Below are 23,586 nucleotides of genomic sequence, written 5' to 3' on the forward strand. Positions count from 1 at the left end.
TGACTCACCATACCACCAAACAAAGATGTTTAAGAGGTTTGAAATTGCCAAGAAAAAGAATTCAGATCAGAAGCAAAACGTCACAGCACTGCTTCAACATATTTCCTGACCCATTCTGACCTTTCAAGCAATCAAGGATGACAAAAGCTAAAACTATGACCTGATTTAGCCTCTGAACCAAAGTTAACAATCTGCTACAGTCCAGCATCTTATTCTCTTTCCACACAGTCACACTCTCGGTCTCTGTTTGGATTGGCCCCTCCAAGAAATATAGACTGAACAAGAGACAAGAAAAAAACATTTGATTTTTCTTTAATCTTGTTTTCTCAATCAGTCGCTCTACAAAGTTGGTAAAATAAACTGCTTTAATTCAAGTCCTGGGGGGTGGGGTGGGGAGGGGGGCTGTCAGTGAGTCAGTCAGGGAAATTAGGCAGAATTCAATGTTAGACCACTTAACATGCTTTATTTCAGCATTCAAAATAATTAAAAACATCTCAATTTATTATACATATACAAAATAGGTACAGATCCTTGTGGTGTTTTTCCCCCATGGGTGTGTCTGTCTGCCTTCTCTCACAAAGTCTTTGCTGATGGCTCTCTTTCTGTGCATTTTGAAAATCTGTTTGATTGCAATTTTTTTGAGAAAATTCACCCTTCGCACAAGAAAACAAGAAAGAAACTACAACAGATGGGTGGATGAAAGGATGGAGAAGAATTTGGATGACAGAAAGGTGGTGGGGAGGTTCAAAACATAAAACCAAAAAGTATTATGAAGAGAAGACAAGCGGATCCACTTTTCACTTGAGCTCAGAAACAGAGCTAGAGATTGATCGGCAGCACTACCAAGGCTGGGAATAGAGGAAGTCTGTGTCAGTCTGGCACCAAGAATAAAAGCCGTGGTTTCAGTTTAGCACCAAGAGGGCCCTGCCACACCAGAGCGAGCTCAACATTACAGAACAGCAAAGCCATACTGCACGGCCAGGAGACCTCAAAGAAAGAATAGCACCTTAAGTTTTAGCTGTTCCTGCTTCTGTTAAAGTGTCAGTAAACCTTGACTACCCCACCGACCGCCACAAATACTGCAGGCTTCACTTTAAAAACACTGGGCCCTTTTTTTTTACAGCTGGAATTCCTTGCTTTTCTGAGGTAGCCATAGGATTTTTTTCTTTCAAAAAAGAGGTTTAAACCCATGTTTCTCTGCTGGTGGTTTTAATGTGACTTTTCTTAAAAAAGGGTAAACTTGAAAGGAACAGACAAGAATGCAACAACAACAACAAACAAAATCACGACAGCTACAACATCAGCGGATGAGGAAGAGGGAGTTGTCAGTGTTGTCTGGGGCAGGTGGAGAGGTTGGGGGGGAAGGGGGGGGCAGAACAACAGAGACAAACATGGCTGTCAGTTTCACCGTTTATTCATCAACACCTGAAACGTGGTACAAAGCAATTGGGTTCTGTCTGTTGGGACTGTCCTTTCATTCCTTTCACCGCAGTGGTGTATAAAAATACAAAAGTCACCTGTGTGTTTCTGTTGGTTTCTGTAAACTCCAGAGTGGCCTGGTTTGGCTGGATGAAGAGGGGAAGTAAATTTTTACACTTTACAGAAGCATATATTATTTTCTTGTTGCCAGTGAAACAAAATGTCTTCTCTACAGGATCCTTGGTGTTGGTGATGGTTAAAAAAAAACAAAAAAAGAGTCAGAAACAAAAAAAGTAGTGGTCCCAAAAACGACGATGCAGACTCCGCCACATCGCCGCCATCTTGTTGAAGTGCAGGTTTTAGGCAAAGTGGACCATTGGAACAACGGCCGAATGGGAACTCGTAGAATCACGAGCGAGGGGTTGGATTTTTCAGAAAAATGGCATTAGAGAAACGTTTTGGTGGGATTTTTTTTAGAGAGAGATGACTGTTAGAAAAAATATAACACACACACACACACAACAACAATTTCAAGTCCAGATTTCTCTTTTTACAAGAAACAGACGGGTCCAACTTCAAGGCCGAACTCTTGGTCTGGAGCACCAACATCCATAGGAGCGATATCAATGATGGGCAGGCGAGATGTTTTCGATGTCTTGTAGTCAATGACTGTCTTGCCCCATGTACCGGTGTGTGACTGGAGAGAGAGAAGACAAGAGGAGAGTTAGGGTCAAGATTGAAATTCACCACTGCATAGTTAATGCTGGAAATATCAAAATTTCTCCACTTTCTCCACTCTACGCCTGAACTTTTGTTTGAACAAATGAACTGTAAGACTGGCTACAGCAGCTAGCAGGCATGTTTGATGTCTGATGAACACTTTCATGTCTTCGCTATCTCACTCAAAATCACTGATGTATCCTACCAGGGACTATATATGCATGCCAAATTGTGAAGTCTGACCTGACCTCCTTGCTAACATTGTTTAGCATTTTATTCATCTTGTTCATCCAACAGTGGGCCTAAAGTTTCCTTACCGTGCATCCATCCTCCAGGACGCTGTAGGTGAAGCGGCTGTTGCCCTCGGCTCTGATCTCGATCTCGTTGGAGCCCTGGAGGAGCAGGGCCTTCTTGAGGTTGCCGGCAGTGGCATCCATGTAGGCAACGCTGTTCTTGCAGTGGTAGGTGATGTTCTGGGATGCCTCGGTGGACATGAGACGCAGGAAGGTCAGCTGGATGTTGACATCCTCAGGCAGAGAGCCCTCGCTGCCGTACTCGAACTGTGAAGGAGAGAGGAGGGAGAAGAAGTTACTGACTGAACTGTGAGAGGAGAGGCATAGAATTGGAAAACTTAGGAAGAATTGAGAAAACAAGAACAAGGTGAGAAGAAGTGAAATTGAGAGGAGTAGAGGAAGGAGGAACTGAGATGGAAGCTGCCCTAAGTAGGGATGGATTTAGATGTAAAGTGATGAAGAACAGGAGGAGGGGGAGGTTAAAGAGAAGCAGAAGAAACTGAGAGGAGGTGGGATCAAGGGAGAAAGTGTCCTCTTTGGTGGGTTTAACGTGTTTACCTGGAAGCCATCGGTCATAGCCTCTCCGAACCAGACGTGCTTCTTCTCCTTGATGTTCTTGCTGTTGTACCAGTTCTTCTGGGCAACCTCGCGCTGAGTTGGAGCTATGCAGGTCTCTCCAGTCTCCATATTGCAGTAGACCTTGATGGCATCCTGAGTGCAGCCCTGGTCAGGGTCAATCCAGTACTCGCCTGGAGAGTTTGGAGAGGAAAAGTCAGAACTCCAGCAAACTATTTGTCCTCTAAGCAGATATTCCAATCCTAAATGCGGTAATTGCCTTAATGTTGTCGTAAATGCTGCCATCTACCAATATCCACCTTCTGTTAAGGCCTTTACTCACCGCTCTTCCAGTCAGGGTGGCACATCTTGAGGTCACGGCAGGTTCTGGCGGGGTTCTTGCGGGTTCCGTCGGGGCTGCGGATCTGCTCGATCTGCTGGCTCAGGCTCTTCAGGGTGGTGTCCACCTCCAGGTCACGGTCACGGAGAACGTTAGCATCATCAGCGCGGAACATGCGGAAGGGATCGGGGGCCTTCTCCTGAGGCTGGGCGATGAAGCCAAGGTCGAATCCACCGCCAGGGGCACCTGGTGCTCCGGGAGGTCCAGGAGGTCCAGGAGGACCCTGAGAGGCAAGTGGGGGAAGAGGAGGAAAAGAAGAGGTTATTTCAATGCGGGTAGAAGCCTTGAGGTGTTCCTACAAAACCACAACCTCTGAATGAAGGAGAAACCAGAGGACAGATGAATGGATGGATAGTTAGACTGTTGTCTGAGACTTACAGCAGGTCCCATCTCTCCAGAGCGTCCACGAGGTCCAGGGGGTCCAGTGGGTCCGGGCAGGCCAGTCATACCATCCTTACCAGGAGAACCAGCAGATCCAGATGGGCCCTGCAAACAACATAAAGAGAAACCTTAAAGTCTCTGACTCTCAAGGTCCTTCCAAACACTTTGAGACATGGAAAATAGCAAATATTAAAATGCAAAACCCTTAAAACTACTCCAAGCACTTAAGTATCGTGTAGTCTGTTCACTCACTCTAGGTCCAGCAGGTCCAGCAGCACCAGCGGGTCCCTGCTCTCCAGAAGATCCCTGTAGGTTAACAAACATAAACAGGGGTTAGAAATAAAGTGTGCAGATTGAACATATCACTTGTACTTCTGTTGGTGTGAGTGTAAAGTGACATACAGGAGGTCCAGGAGGTCCCTGCATGCCAGTGAATCCTCTGTGTCCCTTCATGCCTCTCTCTCCAGCCTCTCCGGTCTCTCCCTTGTCTCCACGAAGTCCGTGAGCTCCCTGTTAGAGGGAAGAAGTCGGTGAAGAGTGTTGTTTTGCCTTCCTCTTAATGCTGTTACATCTTTTGTAGTGGTCTATGGTGCTGATGTTGTTACTTACAGCAGGGCCACGAGGTCCAGCAGGGCCAGCAGGACCAGCGGCGCCAGCAGGTCCCTGAAACATACAAAAATCAGTTAAATGCAGAGGCAGGTCTCCCGCCCACAGTAGATGTTATATCAATGGATAACTTTGATTAACATATACTGACGTTCATATTTTCATTAAAAGACAACAACTAAACTAAAAAAATAATTTTGTCACTCACGGTCTCTCCACGGTCACCATTCTTTCCAGCGGGTCCAACGGGTCCAGGGGCACCAGGGGGTCCAGGGGCACCAGGGGCTCCGGCAGCACCACTCTCTCCACGGTCTCCCTAAAACGCAGACAAAGTCTTTTTTTTTTCCCTTCCACCAGCTTACATAATATTATACTACATAATATCGGTATTTTATCACCCATGATCCATCCAGTCCTATGTTCAAGGAATTTAAAGGGCTGCCATGATGAAAAAGGCTCAGATAAAACCAAATATCTTTCCTCTTGGATCTCAAAGACGGCCATTGATTTTTGTCATATTGGAGGCTGTTAAGTCTGACAACAGCTGATAATGATGTTTCTATCCATATCAACAGACTTTTTACAGACACATAGTTGTGATTTTGTGTGATATTGGCAGCTCTTCGGCTAGGTAACTGCAGTTGATGTGCAACTAAGCATCACTGTATCTAGCAGAAACCAGTGCATTTAACATGTTGTTTGCTAATTGACCTTGGAGGCTAGGTAAGCTAGAACTAGCGAACTAGAGCCACAGACAAAGTTTATTGTGCCAGTGTAACTTTCATTTTGAAAAAAAATCGAGGCTTAGCTGCTCACCTTGACTGAGAATGAGATTGCTCTCTAGTGCTAGTGAGTTAGCGATGATGTCATTTGAACTCACCTTGGGTCCAGAAGCTCCATCGCGACCAACTGCTCCCTCATTACCAGGGGCTCCCTAAAACACAAAGCAGATTAACTGATTACTCACACCACTATACAAAAGGCAGACAAATAGACTTAGTGAACAGGTATGATTGATTCTTCATACCTCACGTCCAGGCTCGCCAGGGGCTCCAGCCAGGCCAGGGGGTCCCATGGGTCCGGGAGGTCCGCGCTCACCACCAGGACCACTTGGTCCCTGCTTTCCAGCCTCTCCCTGTGAGTGATACAGCCACAGTCAGTCCAGTCCAGTCATATCAGTTACTTTTCTAACTAATTGAAGTTTATCGCTGAATTTATTTTTATTTGAGGATAAACTTTAGAAACACTGCATCCTGCTTGCTGAAGGCCACACAGTGTTAATGGACTGAACCAGAGTTGAATCATATTCCCCAATCATTCTCAGTGGTTTTGGCTTCATTGTCACATCCTCTAGAAGTGGTTCTCGATCATTCTAGATTTGGTGTCATGTTTGATTCTATACATGATATTGCCTTGTTAAAGACGTTTGGAAATTCTGGTTACGCCAGATCCACTGTGCAGTTTGTAGATTTATAGAGTAACAATAGGAATTTACAGAAGGTCCGGGCAGGCCAGGGAAACCTCTCTCTCCTCTCTGTCCAGGCAGACCAACAATACCACGCTGTCCAGCAATACCCTGAGGTCCAGGCAGACCAGCACTACCCTGCAGGGATGGACAAAGAGAGACAAAGTGGTTAAACATCAAAGTGTAGGGCAGCAACCAACAGAAGGTTGGGTTAAATAAGGTCTGCATATTGCCTGTGAAATTGTGGAGACTTAATTAATTCATTACTATTACAAGGGGATAATTTAGTTGCTGTCAAATAAGTTTTTTATTGGCAACCAATCATTTGGTTCTGTGATAGAGGGTTCCTTCCACTAGCAGTCTTGTTTGTTTTGAGGATTTCACGTTAAAGACAACTTACGGGAGCACCCTCAGCACCAGGGCTACCCTTCTCTCCACCAGGTCCTGGGGGTCCAGCAGCACCCATCTCACCAGTGCGACCAGCAGGTCCTGTCTCACCACGGTTTCCTTTGGGTCCCTCTTTACCAGCAGGTCCAGCAGGTCCAGGAGGTCCAGGGTTGCCCTATAGGAGGCATACAGCACTGCTGAAAACCATCCTGGACATTAAGCCCTGCTAGTACTGCTAGTAACATTAGAAATAGACTTACAGAGGGGCCGGGAGGTCCAACTCTGCCAGCAGCACCAGGGAAACCAGTAGCACCCTAAGGAGACAGATGTGCATTAGTTGACTGTGGCTGGGGAAACTGCCATATCAAGTCAGTGCACACATTAAAAAAAACAAAGATGAATAATAAACAACAAGCTTTTTGCAATAAAAGTACAACAACTGAATAAAAACACATTTTATAATGGACTGTCTACTCAAGTATTTTCTACTATCTCTGAATCTGAAGTCATGCAGGTTGATGACAATGTAAATGTAATAGAGTAAGAGAAGGACAAAGTAGAGGAGTGAGTGGTGACTTACAGGAGGTCCACCGGGTCCGCGGGCTCCCTTAGGGCCAGTGTTTCCAACGGGACCCTGAAAAGACACACTATAGTGTTAGTCAGCATATCAATGTAGCCACAGAGACTTCTGATGTTCACTCTAAATTGAAGGATTTTCTGCACATCTTCATATTATAATGAGTTGTGAATGTATGAGTTTACAAACCTGAGGTCCAGGAGCACCAGTGGGTCCAGCAGGGCCGGGGGCACCAGCATCTCCCTTAGCACCATTTTCTCCAGCCTCTCCCTTAGCACCAGGCTGTCCATCAGCACCCTGTAGTGGAATGATGATGTATGGAGAGAGAGACAAATGATTTCTCAGTAAAATCTGCGTTGAAGCTTCAAGCAAAAGAAAAAGAATTGATGAGGGAATCCAGGACATTCATGAAGATGTGACTTACAGGAGGTCCAGCGAATCCAGCAGGTCCAGGTGGTCCAGACTCTCCACGCTCACCCTAAAGAACAGGAGGGGTAAGAGGAGTCAGCCAAGGACTTCAACATTCAGTTGTCATTCAACTGAGAAAACTGGGGCTTCATCTTGTGTTCCTGATAGACAAATAGACAGGTACTCACAGGGGCTCCACGGGCTCCAGCGGGTCCAACAGGTCCAGCAGGACCAGGCTCTCCCTTGTCTCCAGTGGCTCCAGCGGGTCCAGGAAGTCCAATTGGTCCAGTCAAACCACGGGGGCCATCCTTACCAGGAGCTCCATCAGCACCCTTTACTCCTTGATCACCCTGGGTTATTGAATGGAGACAGGGAGTGAGTAATTCAAGGGGTTATCATACATCAGATCCTGTAATACTAGATGCATTCTGTAGGTGGTGCCACATCTGATTTGTAATTACTGTTTAATGTTGAATTACTATTAATAAAATGATGCAGAGTATGCCAGTGGTGTGGTGGTGAAATTCTGTGAAGCTGCTGTGGATGATGGTGATAGCTTTAAACTGTCCAGAATCATCGTAGTGGAATGTTTCTGCAGCTTATAGCGCATAAGATCTCTGACAATCCTGGAAGTGTTCTGTGTCACAAGCAGTGACAAGTTACACACCATCCTATATACTGTGAATATTGGGAGTACTAGAAATACTGTTGTGGCTACTCACTCTGTCGCCACGCAGTCCTGGAAGACCAGCGGCACCGCGCTCACCAGGCATTCCCTGCAGTCCAGGAGGACCCTGGGCACCAGGAGCACCAGGTGCTCCAGCATCTCCCTAAGGAAGAGGAGGGAGGAGAAGAAAAAACAAAAACAAAAGCAAGAGAAGAAAAGGGGTTAGATCTAATGAGACAGTAGAAAATGCTGCCCTATCTCTACCTGTGTGCCACATGACTGCACAGCAAATGAGAACTCTGCAGCCATCAAGATTGTTTTTCTTTCACGCCTCTCAGGTTTACCTTAGCACCATCGTTTCCGGGAGCTCCGGGGGATCCACGGGCACCAGCAGGTCCAACAGCACCAGGTGCACCACGCTCACCAGGGAATCCTCTGTCGCCCTGATTGAAAGGGAGTTGAGAGTTGAATGAGCTGAAGTGAAAGTGCAAGAGTCAAGAAATCCTGAGGATCTATCTGATTCTGGATCACTTATGTATAAGATTGATGATACTCGACAAAAAGCAGGTACCAATTTTGGGTGGAAAGCTTTCATCCCAACACACTACACTATTTGTCTGTGTGAGAGATACTTTTCAAAACGTTCTGATCAACGTGTTTATGCCTTTCCTGGACACACTAAACATCCTCTGCTATAAAAGATCCATGCTATCTACATTGCTAAGTCATCCCCTCAGCATTAGCCTGTAATAACCAAATTCTAGCCTGTTAGCATTAAAATTTGTGTGTTTGCTAGATGAAACTGGTGGCTAGTCAGATCATGTTAACCAAGTCTTTTGAAGTTCAAGTTTGAAGTGTTTGGACTAAAAACATGGCCAAAAGTCAAGCCACTGTGTCACAGCAACCTATTTTTGGAACCAAAATTAGTTTTCGAGACAGTTGTCTTCAATTGCAAATATTACTGAATCCATTTCTACCAACAAACATAACCTTTGAAGAGTTTGTCACCTTGTTTGTCAAGATACACTGATTAAAAAAGGACAACTCTACTATGATGCTCCATTAATGGATGGTGCTTGAAGCAGACCGCTAAGTAACTATGTAAATATGATGATAATGATGAAGGGCTACTTACTCTAGATCCAGCAGGTCCTGGGGCTCCAGCTTCACCGGGCAGACCCTAGATAGACAGAGAGGCAATTAATATATTCATTTACTAGAAAGTTTCAATTTAATTAGGTATCCTTATCAACCATATCTCAGTCAGTACCTGCTCTCCAGGCTTGCCAGTCTCACCAATAGCACCCTGGGGTCCTGGAAGACCCTGGAAACCAGGAGCTCCAGCAGGTCCCTGCTCTCCTCTCTCACCAGAGGGACCCTGTAGAATTAACAACAGAAGGACTGTTAGAGCAAACTGAAAATGACCAGAAGGTGATGAGACACCATCAAGTTTATGAGGGGTACTGCCAATGAGCCTTGCTAATAAGCTTATGTGGGGCATGCGTGTGTGTGTGTGTGTGTGTGTGTGTGTGTGTGTGTGTGTGTGTGTATATATGTGTGTTTTACTTACAGCAGGTCCATTGGGACCTGGGGCACCAACGTCACCGTCCTTTCCAGGGGCACCCTATGTAGAAAGATGGCAGGCTTTTAGACACACAGCATCTTGCTTTCAGGAAGGCAGAGTACAGAGCACAATAGATTAAAAGATGAAGACCGTGTAGGCAACTTACAACAGGGCCAGTGGGTCCCATTACTCCTCTCTCACCAGGCTTTCCAGCCTCACCCTAGACACAGGAGTAGAAAAGCACTATTACCAGGCACATTTTTTGTGATTAAAATAATCCTAAACATATGATCAAAGATACTGTGCAGCAGCTGAGACACATCACTTACAGCGGCTCCCTTGGGTCCGGGGAATCCCATGACTCCAGGCTGGCCTCTAGCTCCAACGGCGCCAGGGGGTCCGGGGCGGCCATCTTGTCCAGGGGCTCCCTGGAAAGGAGGATTAATTGAGGATTAACTTGAATAAACACAAAATGTAGCCATTTTGATTGAGATCAAATGTATTATACTGAACATAAACTTACAGCAGGTCCCAACTTGCCATCAGGTCCAGGGCTGCCAGGGCTACCAGTCATACCCTACAGAAAGAAGTCAGAGGTCAGAGGAGGTCCTGCAAAGTGAATAAATGATGCTGCTAACAATTATGTGACAGACAGTTAGCAAGGATTCTCACCTTAGCTCCGGGCAAACCAGGCTCACCAGTGCGGCCAGGCTCACCAGTAGAACCCTTAGGTCCAACAACACCGGGGGCACCGCGCTCACCATTGGCACCCTACGATGGGAGAGAAAGCGAGGAAAAAGAGTAGAAGGATTAATTAAATTGAAAAATACCTCAATAACAGTAACCAAAATGGAAGGACATGTCAAATGTGTGTGTGTGTTTGTGCGTGTGTGTTTAACTCACTTTGGGTCCAGCAGAGCCATCAGCACCAGGGAAACCACGACCACCAGGGGCACCCTGTAGAGAGAGTAAAGCATGTTTTGCTTAGCTTTATGACCTATTACCGAGATCCTGACTGAGATCCTGACTGAGATCCTGACATGTCCTTTATCATGAAGTCAGTCCATGCTAGCATTGTGATGTATGCTCTGGTGTACTCTGGAAAGAAATTCACAGTTGAGGCATGATGTGCTGTGGGCCACATTCAGGTTCAGGATACTGTACAATATGCCAGATACTGTGTCAAAATGTTTTAAAATATCTTGAAAGTAAGCTGAGTTCCTGCAGCTCTATGTTTTCTGGCCTGCAGGGGGCACAAGAGAGTTTATTTACATGGCATAAATGAGAAGTTTGCATAATTTGTGGCCGAAATTATATATACTTGTACTATATGCAAAGGCAGTATTTTGATCTTTTCCATCATTAGTGTTTGGTTTCATAGCAGAGGAGAATATTTAATTACATTGCCTGGACTGGTGTTTTTTAAAATTCATTAGAATCATATAATATATATATTTAAGACTGTAGCTGTGCAAAGCTAAGAATAATTTAAAACTGACACTTTTAAAAGTAACATAAATGCCTTAAAATAGTAATTCAAGCAGATATTTAAAAAATACATCTAAAATTCTGTATGGAGATTTGACTTAAGAATACACCAACAGGCGACCATCCCTCCTCATTTCAATTCACCTTAAAGAATATAACAGTAAACAGAATAACACTGTGAAAACTACATGAGATGCATACTCGCTCTCCAGGAGCTCCACGGCCTCCTGCAGCACCAGGCTCTCCTCTGGCTCCTCTCTTGCCCTCCTCACCAGGAGGTCCTGGGGGTCCTTGAACTCCTGGAGCACCCTGGAGAACACACACAAATGGCATAAGAGAGTGTATTCATGCATGTGTGTATACGGAGCTGTGCTGTGTGCGGTGAACCTCAACTTACAGCCTCTCCCTTGGCACCGGCCTCTCCCTTGGCTCCTGGGGCACCAACCTCACCCTGAGGGAATCAGGCAAATAATTAAACATAAATAGACCAACAAAAAATAATTCAGCTGCAAATGTCAGTCATCTGAAACACATAGACGAACGCATGACAAATATACAATAACTGGGACTGATTTCAACAACAAATAACAACAAATGAACAGACAAAGCCTAAATAACAACACAAGAAGCTGACAAATCAACATCTGACTTAGACAGGGAGGAAACTGAAATAACATATTATGTTTAGTTTTGACTCATTAGTTTTATTTCTACTTCAGTATGTTTGGACCAAAGTGTTATTTGCAATTTTGTCCATTACATGGGGCAGATTTAAGAAAACACTATTTTGAGCTTTGGCTAGCACTGAGAGAGCTTTTACTCACAGTGTTACCCTTGGGTCCAGGGGCACCACCAGCACCCTGGGGTCCGGAAGGTCCACGGGGTCCAGGGAATCCGGGAGCTCCAGCAACTCCAGCAGCACCCTGCAGGGGGCAGTACACAGCAACAACACAGTCACATCATGCTATACTGAAAAACAGCTGCTTTATCAGTGCGTTTGAGCCAGAAAGGGATTCAAACCCTCAACTCTAATATGCCTATAAAGTAAAAGTGTTGAGAGAGATACTCACAGGGGATCCCTTAGGTCCAGCGGCTCCATCATTTCCAGGGTTTCCCTGAGAGATGAAAGAGGGGAGGAGATTTTGATCAACTGAATCTGGTGATGTAGATGCTAACACATCACTAGAAAGGTGCATCGTCTGAGAGAGTTTTGGCTTCTCTGATAACTGTTTTGTCTTCACTTGAAAAAATGACACTTGCTCTGTGTTGTAATCTCTTACTAGACCTGAAGAGTCTGATATAGAAGGGTATTGTTTGTACTTACAGCGGGTCCGGCGGCACCAGCAGGTCCGGGGTTACCAGGCTCACCACGGGCTCCAGCGGGGCCCTCGGATCCACGAGCACCCTGAGGTCCAGCATCACCCTGGTGAGAGGGGAAACAAAGAAGAAGACTCAGTCAGATAATCATACCCAAGACTTGAACTATGACTTGCAGAGGGATGAAATATATTAGCATGAGAAAAAAAGCAAAAGTTCTTGAAAGGAAATATGAAAGTGGAAGAACACATTAGTGTATTTTTGGTGTCCACTGTCTTCAAATTAAAAATATCCATATATTTAAAAAGTCACCATGGTGGCGTCTTAAAGAGCACTTGTCATCCATCCCTGCAACCAACCTCACTACAACGCACCTAATAATTAGTAACATCAAACAGTATCGCTATATACTAATCTTCATAAAATGCACAGCTTTTGCAGTTGATATAAAAGACATTAAGTGTATATCAACAACACACTCAAAAAATATTCAAATTTAATATCCATACTGAAGAAACTTTTCATATATTACCACATAAACCAAACTTGGATGACCTTGCTTGACTCCCACCCCATGTGACCCCTTTTACACCAAAGATCAAACTAGAGGTCATCTACCTACACACATGCTATGAGTGATGTGTCAAAGCACTGCAAAGTAATGCCAGTATCTATTGACTGCTACAACCTTTCTTGAGAAGAGAAGAGAAGAGAAGAGAAGAGAAGAGAAGAGAAGAGAAGAGGAGATATAGCAAAAGATGTGTAGTCTTATTTTGGATGGTGAAAGCTGTGAACGATTTAGCAAGATGCTGAAGGTTAAGGGCATAAAAATTGGAGTTTGTTGGCATGGACCATGTTGGATGTAGTATTACCTTGGCTCCAGGGCCACCAGGGAATCCAGGGGGTCCAGCGGGGCCAGTGGGACCCTGAGAGCAAAAAATAAGACAAAGAGATTCAGACAAATGTAGCAGATCCACCTGGCCATGGCCAGTGCATCTTAAAAAACACATCAACTTAACCTTCATTTAGGCTTTAGAGAATGAGAGACTTACGGGAGGTCCAGCAGCACCAGCAGCACCATCGTTACCACGAGCTCCCTGCAGCACACAGACAGACATGATTGGTTGATCTCTTCACTGATTGATTACAGTAGCTGTATGTGTGTGTGAGTGCGTGCCAGAGTGTGTGTGTGTGGACTCACAGCAGCTCCAGCTGCACCAGTGCGGCCTCTCTCGCCAGGCAGACCACGAGGTCCCTGAGACGGAGAAAGAAAGAGTCAATCAGCTTTCCTCTTTAAATGCACTGGAAGGGAGGGCAAATCCAACATGGCAGCTACTTGGCTCAGATGAGGGGCTTGTCATACTCACCATAGCGCCAGGGGTTCCATTCTCTCCAGGGGCTCCAGCCTCTCCCTAAACATACAATAACACACAGGCAGGTGAGGTCATGGGGACGACAGAAACTTTAGCATCATTTGTCCACATCACTTGAACTAGCCAACATGGCTGCTACTAGCCAATAAGTAGCCAACATGGCTGTAAATATGGCTACTACTGTACCCACAAATAATACTAATACCAAGACTTAATTAAAGGGTGAGTCCAAAGATTTCACATGTCAGTACTTCTACTATAAGCTCTAGCACTGCTATTACTATCACCACTGTTATTAGCACCACTGTTACAGCTGCTACTTCTGTTACTACTGCCTCTGTTAGTGCTGCTACTATCATTGCATATATGATACTTACTGATACTTTTACAACTGCTCCTGCTGCTTCTGTTATAGTACTACTAAGCATATGTAAAACCTTTTTCTACATTGGTAACATAGAGGGACAGTCACCTTGGGTCCAGCAGGGCCATTGTCTCCCTTGGCACCATCCAGACCACTGAATCCCTGCAGGAAAAGAGAGACGTACAGATGAAGTAAACAGTTAGGAGATGCTGCATTGTTAATTTGTTAGAACAGGGATGTGAGCGCTGACTCACTCTGTGTCCCTTGATGCCAGGCAGACCAGGGGTTCCTGGGAAACCACGAGCTCCCTAGGGAAAAGATTAAACATAGGAGACACAATTTATTATCACAGCTCAATTTTTGTTTCTTACATTACATCACCAAGTATTAGACCGCATTGGTAACTCACCTGTGGGCCAGAAGGTCCACGCTCACCAGAGCGGCCAGGTTTGCCAGACTCACCCTGAGGGAAAGAGAGACAGAGAAAAAGGGATGAATGGCAGGATTAAGTCATTCTTCAATCCAAATTGAGATACAGATGCTGAATATGAGCAGATCCAGTTGACTCACATCCTCTCCGTTCTTTCCAGGGGGGCCGGCGGGGCCACGGGGACCCATGGCACCCTACAGAGAAAGAAACACACAAGTTCAGAATGGCAAGACACCACCTAGGTGCAAAGCAGGTGTGCATTTGTTTCTGTGTTCCCAATACTCACACTAGCTCCAGCCTCTCCAGGCTCACCAGGGGGGCCAGTGAATCCCTGAGGTCCCTGCAGGGTGACACACACATAAACACATTCACTACTACACTTACAACATCAGTACTGCACAAATATGCTGACAACGCTCTCTGACTTTGATGTACACATGCACACATGAGCCACAGCTATCTGTCTGTGAGTCAGTGGGGTTTGTTTGTTTCATGGCTGTTGTCAGCTCACTTGGGTGGGAACAGTAGCAGAATTTTAAATGCTGTTGTGTGAGAATAATCAAATACTATCTCTCTCTTTATATGGCAGGATTCTCTTCCAGTGGCTGTTTATGTAACTCGTTGGTGTATATTCAGAGTGAGTCCTGGCTAAATTCAACGACATTACAAAGCTGCTGAGGCCCGCTGCATTGATCGCTCAGTCCAGATTTGATCCAGCCTTCACTGGCTTTACACCTCTGCAGGTGGGACTCGAATTTTAATTTTCGCCTTGCTTCATTTGTGCAAATCTGATTGCTGTGTTTATTTGCCCAAATCAGCCATTGAACCAACTGTACAGACGCTAGCTGTAAGTAAGTTAAGCTTGTTGTGTTTTCAGTTTAACTGAGCCTCTGACTGAAGTCAGAATGCTCCAGAGCTGCAGTTCTTTCTCTCATTTCCCTCTATCTTTTTCCATTTCCCTCCAGTCTCTGTTCATTTTTGAAGCAGACTCATAAAGCCACAGGATACTTGCAAGTTTTCAACCCATTTGTGTCTACACCTGTCAGACACACTGACTTTGTAGATTCATTAGGAAATGAACTGTGTAGTAGAATGTGGCACTGCCTTCATGCTTCGGAAAGGATAGTGATGTCATGGTGAGGTACACACACTGCCCTCTCCTCCTCTATCCTCTCACAGCTTCAGCTTTGAAACATGATGAGTTGAGGGAAGAGGAAGTGGTGTACTTACACTGGGACCAGGAGCTCCAGGAGGTCCACGGGGTCCCATTGGGCCCTGTCAATAAAACATAGGCAAGATCAGACACTGCATCACCATGAGTGACACTGAAATGATAGCGTGTGTGTTTGTGTGTGTGTCCTACCATGGGTCCAGGCACAGGCATGGCAGGGGATTTGTCATCGTAGCCACCAGACATCTGAGGGGAGAAGTTCTGGAAAAGGCAAACAGAGATATAAATATTCCAATCCATCTGTCATGTGACATATAGTGTGGTTTAAACTATACCTGAAATGGATAAAAAGACTTTTCTATATTGTTTTGTCCCTGAGCATTATATGCCAGTCATATGTAAAACAATTAATTTTCACAAGAAGCTCAAGAAACCATTTCTCTTCCTCTATAAGCATGTGCACTCAGGGGCTTATAGATCAAAAAAGCAAGATCTTTCCAAAGAAATTTTCCAATAGATTTTGGAGCATATCCCACAACAAACCAAAACATCATCAGTTATGTCTCAATCAAATCCTAAAAAAATTAAGATTCATAGAGAAGCAACCTCAAGCAAAAGAGGTCAGATCCAGTCTCACAGTACAGTTTCCACTGCTGCAGGTGGTTTCTACAAGTGTCCAACTCTGTCTCCTGTCTCCTATCACATCCCATCATTTCATGTGGGTAAACTCTGTCAGGGGCAATCATCCCACAACCTTTGACCTCATCAGATGTTGGTAATGTAGGATTTGTTGAGCTCTTTGGATGCCCCTGCTGTTATCTGACCACAGAGGACACTGTGTGACACACTGCTGCACATGGAGAATATGTGGTCTGAGACCAGGTAGGCTAACACTGGCTCTGCTAGTTTACCGTATCAAATGTTGTTGATATGTTGTTGCCAGTAAGGATTTAAGTCAGAGCTATTTTAGGATGGGAGTCAATGGCACAAGTGAAACATTGCATGCTTAATTTGATTTCACATCTGTATTAAAGAAGCATGTGAGTTAGCGGTAAATTCTATACAACTGTGTTAAATTAGATTGGGGTGATGTGTTATATTAGCTTAGCCTGGTGAATTAGCATGTGAGTCAATAAATTCTACGTAAGAATGCAAAATTCGACAGGATTCGATGTCAGCTCAGTATCTTAAACTAGAATGTGGCAATGTTGCTTCAGTATACAAAATTAGGATAGAAGTCAACAGTAAACTGAACCATAGCATGCTAAACTAGATTGTGATACTTTTGTGTGGCAAAGTAGCATGTTAGTCAGTGATGTGTTGTATCCAAGCATGGAAAGTTAGACTGTGGTGATGTCATGTTAGCTTAGCTGAGTGAATTATCATTTGCAAACTATACATACAGTAAGAATGCAAATTAGTCTGGGGATGCTAGCACAGTATCCTGAGCTACAGTGAAAGCAGGTGGGAATGATGGCTTTATATACTAAATGAGGATGGATTCTATACCCGGTTACCATGGTAAATCTATCCATTCTACATCAACTAATGGATCAAACAAGTGTCCTGAGCATATATCCTCCCCCTCCCTGTGCATCTACCCTAATAAACTTCTGAACCTCTGACCCCAGGCTGAGAGCCAAACTCCAAGTCCAAGTAATTTGGAGTTTGGCTTTCAACTTGGAGTTCAGTTTCCCAGCTCTTCCTGCCCTCTGCGAAGTGGTGTTCACACCCAGCATGCTCTACTGGTGCACTTTGATGTAATTCACAAAACAAAACAAAACAATTTGCTCACATCTGGAAATCTCTTGTTTTTCTAACAGAAGCACTGAGGTGCTCTTGTTCATTTGGTGTGAGAATGCAGTCCAACATCTACAGTTAACAAAAGGAATCGTGGGTAATGGAATATGAGTGTGGGGCTGATGCTTGAATGGCAATTTTGTTGCGTGTTCTTAATCTGCCTGACCACCACAGAAGAAGAAGTTGCTGTTACTGACACTAGCAGGCTGATATGATGCCACAGCTCTGTCCAATTAATGAGCTACACACAAGTCATGTGACTTCTGTATCCAGCCTTGGTCGGCTTAGAACTGGTCATTTTAGACCTAAATGAGTCAAAAAACAAAACACCAAAAAACAAATAAATAACAACTTACTCCGCCAAGGCCGGGGGGTCCAGGAGGGCCGGGAGGTCCAGGCAGTCCAGGCTGGCCGGGGATACCATCGTTGCCAGGGGGACCAGGAAGACCCTGCAATGGGAGAAAGACAGAAAGAATGGGTCAGCCTCAAGAGTCAGACTGACCTGAAGAGCCACCAGGGCTCGAATGCTCGAACACATCAATATAAACAAAGAGAGGAAACACAACATCCACCTCAGTCACATGACTGCCTATACTTCTGTTAGAAATCCTTATGTATAATATTTCATTTCCTACGTGTGTCTCGACAGGCTTACTGGCTCCCTGTAGCGATGAGAGCAGCACTACACCTGGAAGAGCTGCACTTTATTAACCTCTAAGACTGACCATGTGACCAACCATGAGCAGACTGGTAGTGGTCATGTGACATCAGGATACAGGAACTGGGTAAGAACATTGACCCTTTGTAGGAAACTACACTTATTCTGTAGGAAATTAAATGATCACGAAAAAAATTGAAACAAATGATATAAATAATATATCATAAATAACATCATGAATGCATTATAAAAATCATTACTGAAAACACATAATTATAGATGATTATAAATCCCTTTCCTGACTCAGCTGAAGGTGAGCTGACCCGCCAAAATAAAACAGCCACAGTCTTTCAGCTGCATTCATATTATTCAATACAGCTAACTAAAGGCGTCTGTGCAACTGGGTGAATCAAATCCCATTACGACAAAAAATTAATTGAATGATCAAATCAACATGGGGATCTGGAAAAAGAATAATGATAACAATAAACAAGTGGCATCACCACTGCAAAAGCAATCCCAAACACAGCTAGAGATTTTTCCATAACTCAAATAAAACCATCTTTCCAGTTTTGGAAAGTCCAAAAGCTTCATTTGCTTAAACAAAAAAATGAAAAAAGCAAAATCTCTTCCTCAGTTTCTAACTTCCAACCAAGCAAAGTTTCTACTTCCTGTCCTGCTCCAAACAGCTTCACCCTCTCTGCATGTTTCAACATGACCCCATCATGTTTTCAGTTCAGTCGCTGATCATTTCACTGCTCTCAGTAAATAATGAACCCTGTTAAAGCAAACCTCTTGCTTGAATTTACTTTACAATGATTTCTAGAAACAAGGGCTGGTTAGTAAATTCAGAGGTAGAATACAAGCAGTATCCTTCAGTGCAGTTTAAATGAAATATATATACAGTTTACTTTTGTATTTCTATTTTCTGGGACTTTTAAGACAAATTGCCAGACCTGAAGTCATTTGGACCCGCTGCTGTTTACACTGTGGCCTGTCAGTAACATGAGTGCTCTTGTTGCACTTTCTTTGCTTTGATGTAAGTAAGATTTTAAATGCTGGACTGGGCTCAATGATCTGTCCTATTTCCATATCTTCCTGAAAGACAAATCACCTAAAGCCATCACACCTTTGTCAGTATAGCTGCTCCTTCTTAAACACACAAGAACCTACTCAGAATACCACACCGTGAACACATCGCGTGGCCCTCAGCCAACCAGAAATCAAAGAACTGATAAGTGATTCATAAGAGGAAGAGAATGTGAACCTACCCTATCTCCCTTGGGTCCGCGCTCACCCTTGGGTCCCTGTAAGTTAAGAAAAAACAAAAAGACAGTGTCTCAGTACATGATAAAACGAAACTATGTAGCTGATATATCAGAATGTGATTCACATGCTTAATGATGTGTCTGATCATTAGTGATTATAAAGTGATCATATATCCAAATCACCCATTCATCAATGATCAGTAATCAATATTCCTATCAATAGTTACATCAAACCCATTAAGTCTGATTCTTTCATTGAATTATAATTACGTGATGATGATCATGATCAATACAGAGTACATGAAGATCATTAGATAAGAGTGATTGATAAAATGTAGTCTTTTACAGTCATTTGAATGATGAAATAATCAATATTTACCTCAACCTGAGGCTCCTGGAAGCCTGCAGAGAGAGGAGACACAGACAGACAATTATGATTATGAAATAAAACACACGCACGCACACACACACACACACACACACACACACACACACACACACACACACACACACACACACACACACACTCACGGTCACTCACACATGCACAGACAGCAAGAAATCCTCAAATCATGAATTTAGAGGCAGACTTTGTGACAGCAAGGCGATAAATGTGTTTCTGATGCTGATAATGTGTTTGGTAATGTTCGTCACTCATGTAAAAGAAGTGAGGGAGGGTGTCAGAGATGGAAAGGAAAGACTGGAAGAGTTTGAATGCTTTACACTTTCTGTCAGGAGACAAGGAACATAAATAAGAAAAAGGAAGAAACTGATGATTGAATGCAGTGAAAAACTGACGGAGAAAGGAAAAAAGTCAAGTAAAGAAAGAAGAGATGAGGAGGTGGAGATGGGATACCGTCGTCGGGGCAGATGGGGCAGCACTCATCGTGGGGGATGACGGGGTTGGGGCAGTCAGTTGTGTCCTCGCAGATGACCTCATCGCACATCACTGTGCCGCTGTCGCACACACAGATCTGGCATGGCTCTGGTTTCCACACATCCCGGTCCGCAAACACCTGGCCGTCCAGGGTGCAGCTTCCGCCCGTGCCTGAGGGGGGCGACACACAGAGAGACAGGTGAGACACCTGAACGCACGCACATATGCACATGCAACATGAACCTGAACAATGCAATTAGCAAGTTAGCCCTTTTATGTGAGCTTATTGTAGAAATAGAAAAAAAAATTAACGTGATATGAACTTTTCAAACTGCATTCATCTTCAGCTTCATGCATTAAAATAAATAAACTAATAAATAAATAAATAAAAAGTAAATGTTCATTTTTGTGATGTTGAAACAAACTTTTTTTTCTCTTAAAATGCTCAAACCTTTCCTTTAGCCTATAGCATTAACTGAAAGCCACATTTGAATAAAATCATAATATCAAAAATGTATATTTCATGGATTTGATAATAGCTGGGACCTACACAGGCCTATGATTCTGTTTGCTACAGAACTTTTAGCACTAAAGTTAAGTTTTAAAGTGCTGCACGTTGAGAAAATACGTCAAAGGAAAAGATAAATTGACACAAAACTTATGACCATGAACAGAGGAAATGGTGAAGACAGGAATTCTAAAACATCCAGCAACAGAAGTGAGTGTTGATGAAGGTTTGGACAGGAAGTGGTGACCTCAGAAAGAGACCAAAGAGGACAGGCTGAGGTGAGAGAGAGGGCAGCGGCGCGCTGCGTCTGGACGCGCGTCGCCTCACCAAGACGCACGGACCAAACGCGTTTCCCTTTAACAGCAATAAAAACTGCTCTCACTCAGAGTCACATTTTCCGACCTGAGCTGCCTCACCGATGCTGCTGTGGCCCTCTTAGCGAAACTAAACCCAAAGCTGGGGCTCCTTTTAGGGCTTCTAAATGCAGCGTGCCAAAGTGCTGAGCTCAGAGGGAAAAGCTGCAGCGCTGTAGACTGTCGGCTTGGCAGCAGCTGGTGGAAACGTAGTCCGCATGTGTTTGTAATTAGAGGAAACAAAAAAAAAAAAAAAAGAGTGGAAAGAAGAAGAAAAGGAGGAGGGGGAAAGGAGGCGGTGTGGGGGACGTGGCGGCCAGATGTGTCGGCAGATCTGAGAGAAGCCTCTGGGTGGCGCTGTGAGACCGTTCAGAGGGTCAAACCACATCTGCTTCAGATAGACCGACAGACAGGCAGGCAGGCAGGCAGACAGCTGAGTTCTTTCCAGACAAGAGGAACATCTGGAAAAATTGAATTTCAGCTCCTTGGTTCTTGTTTCCAGAGCTGAGCTGATTTTCTTTGTCCTCTTACGGCAGGAACATCTTTGTGTCTAAACACAGACAGAGGCCTTTGTTCCCCTGAGTCTCTGTAATCTCTTTTAAACACATCTGAGCTTTTGTAAAATCTGTTTCAAGGTATAAAGAGGAAGCTTGCTCAGGTTATAGAGGTCAGATGTTTCCAGTAGACAAGACTACGCCTGCTCAGCTCCTTCTCTCTCTCTCTCTCTGTTTTCTCTCTATGTGACTCTCTCGCTCACCTGGCCAACTCAACACTTGGCTCCAGGCAGTGAATTACTCTGCCACATCAATCAGGCCCGTGAAACGCTCTCCCTGTCTGCCTCGTGCCTGCTGAAAGCGGGTGAATCTTTACTGCCGATGGCATGCAAAGGCCGTTTTTTTCCTCCTCCAGTCTTACATCCAAAACAGTGGGGTTTACCACCTTTTCAGGCTGAGATCAACCTTTGCGAGGCTGGGGTGCAGGCAGTGTAGTCTGCTGTTTTTCTGAAAATACTCCAGCTGTTTTTGGGGTTGAATGTGATTAAACATGCATTTGTGCTAGTCCCTGTTAGGAACCCTCGCCTGGAGGAAAGCCTGGCAAACCTGCAGCAACTCGCTCTGCATGCATGGGGGAGGTGGGGGTAGAGAGACATAGACAAGCACAAGGAGAGGGAGAGAGAGAGGCCTTCTTGAGATGCCCAGTGCATTACGCACACCCTGCACTGTTAAAGCTGCCCGAGCTTATCTATCTATCTATCTATCTATCTATCTATCTATCTATCTATCTATCTATCTATCTATCTATGTGGAGACAAAGGAGCAGCACGCATCAAAGTTCCTATTTCTAGTTCAAACTTTTTCCTTTTTTCTCTGTCTAAGATCTCAGCAGCCGTCCACCCAACGTAGAGAGAATCCACTTTCAAAAAAAAACAGTGAAAAAAAAAGTGGAAAAAAAGGGTTGAGAAGCTCCAGTAAACAGTGATGAAACTTACGGTCGTCCTCGCCCTGCGCTCTGACCAGGAGCACTGCTGCGCTGAGCAGCAGCGCCAGCCGCAAATCCACAAAGCTGAACATGTCTAGATGCCACTAGACATGTAGACTCTTTGAGGCAAGAGAGGAAAAAGTTGGGGGTGTTCTCTTTTTCTGCTACACTCCACTCATACACGGGTGTTTGGGGCAGGGTCCGCTCGTCTGTTCACAGTCCTCCTGACCCCAGCAGAAAACTCCCTACTGCCTACACTCACTTTCCACCAGGGTTTTTATATGGGAGCCTGAAGAACTGGGAGGTGCTGGGGACTGCACCGATTGGGGACGCACCCTCATTACCCAGCTGCTGCTGCTCACGTTTAGGGAAGACAAGAATGGACCCCTCCTTCAAAGAAAGAAAAAAAAGCAGAAGAAAAGAGAGAAAAGAAGAGGAAAAATCAGCAGGTCCCTCCTTCCATAATTCCACAGCAGAAGGGTTTGGAAAGGGGGGGCTGAGCATGAGGAAACCTGATCCTGAAGAGCATCGGAGGGTCGGAGGAGGATCTCCTCCTCCAGCAGCCGTGGGTTCTATCCAGATTTTATTTCTGGTTCTGGTCTACTTCCTGACTCACTTTGATTTTAGTTCAATTGTGGACTGCTTCTGGTAGTCTCACTTCAGTCTGAGCTGTTCAGAGCAGTTGTAGCTCTAGATGAGGTTGAGTTCACAAACTCATGTCTTCAGACCTGAACAGATTTAGTCAGTTTTGGTGTATTCAGCAGGATTCTTGGACTTCTCTTAAATTAGGTTTCGGTTGTAGATTTTTACTTATCTGAAGTGTTTGGTTTGGTTTGGTTTAGCTTAGCTTGAAGTTCTGCTTCTGTTGCTAATTCAGTTCTGATCAGTGTGGAGGTTTGACCTCAGGTTTGGAAAACCTCATTGCTGGGATTGTTCACGTGACTTTAAACGAAACTTAATGTTACAATCTCTTGCACCAAAACTAAAACTAGAGTTTTGACAAGAACTTGTTTATACAGTTTCAGTGTGTGATGTCATTGACAGACCGTCACCTTTAA

General features: G+C 44.5%; 1 protein-coding gene across 1 annotated transcript; it reads right to left on the reverse strand.

The window, feature by feature from the left end:
- Positions 1-1,398: 1,398 nt before the first annotated feature.
- col1a1a (collagen, type I, alpha 1a) lies at positions 1,399-22,781 on the reverse strand. The gene is made up of 49 exons (XM_076752426.1): positions 22,539-22,781; positions 20,168-20,359; positions 19,691-19,713; positions 19,315-19,350; positions 17,742-17,834; positions 15,778-15,846; positions 15,645-15,689; positions 14,701-14,754; positions 14,555-14,608; positions 14,394-14,447; positions 14,239-14,292; positions 14,093-14,146; positions 13,615-13,659; positions 13,449-13,502; positions 13,300-13,344; positions 13,120-13,173; positions 12,255-12,353; positions 12,001-12,045; positions 11,755-11,853; positions 11,328-11,381; positions 11,132-11,239; positions 10,346-10,399; positions 10,115-10,213; positions 9,966-10,019; positions 9,772-9,870; positions 9,609-9,662; positions 9,449-9,502; positions 9,149-9,256; positions 9,014-9,058; positions 8,223-8,321; positions 7,934-8,041; positions 7,400-7,561; positions 7,228-7,281; positions 6,993-7,100; positions 6,807-6,860; positions 6,487-6,540; positions 6,240-6,401; positions 5,870-5,977; positions 5,402-5,509; positions 5,255-5,308; positions 4,583-4,690; positions 4,378-4,431; positions 4,171-4,278; positions 4,021-4,074; positions 3,766-3,873; positions 3,331-3,610; positions 2,991-3,181; positions 2,457-2,699; positions 1,399-2,116 (listed from the first exon to the last, which is right to left on the reverse strand). Exons 1-49 carry the CDS (start codon positions 22,618-22,620, stop codon positions 1,970-1,972), a joined length of 4,344 nt encoding a protein of 1,447 aa, XP_076608541.1. The 5' UTR covers positions 22,621-22,781; the 3' UTR covers positions 1,399-1,969.
- Positions 22,782-23,586: the final 805 nt, after the last annotated feature.

This window comes from Chaetodon auriga, chromosome 16, assembly GCF_051107435.1.
Source record: "Chaetodon auriga isolate fChaAug3 chromosome 16, fChaAug3.hap1, whole genome shotgun sequence".
Classification (NCBI taxonomy): domain Eukaryota; kingdom Metazoa; phylum Chordata; class Actinopteri; order Chaetodontiformes; family Chaetodontidae; genus Chaetodon; species Chaetodon auriga.

What these genes read in the sequence shown, in the direction of transcription:
- col1a1a (XM_076752426.1), bottom strand. Translation starts at nt 22,620, where the DNA reads ATGTTCAGCTTTGTGGATTTGCGGCTGGCGCTGCTGCTCAGCGCAGCA. An exon ending in CTGGTGCCGCCGGACCCGCT is followed by an intron (nt 12,046 to 12,254) that starts GTAAGTACAAAC and finishes TTCATCTCTCAG; the next exon opens with GGAAACCCTGGAAATGATGG. An exon ending in ATGGCAAGTTGGGACCTGCT is followed by an intron (nt 9,871 to 9,965) that starts GTAAGTTTATGT and finishes CCTCCTTTCCAG; the next exon opens with GGAGCCCCTGGACAAGATGG.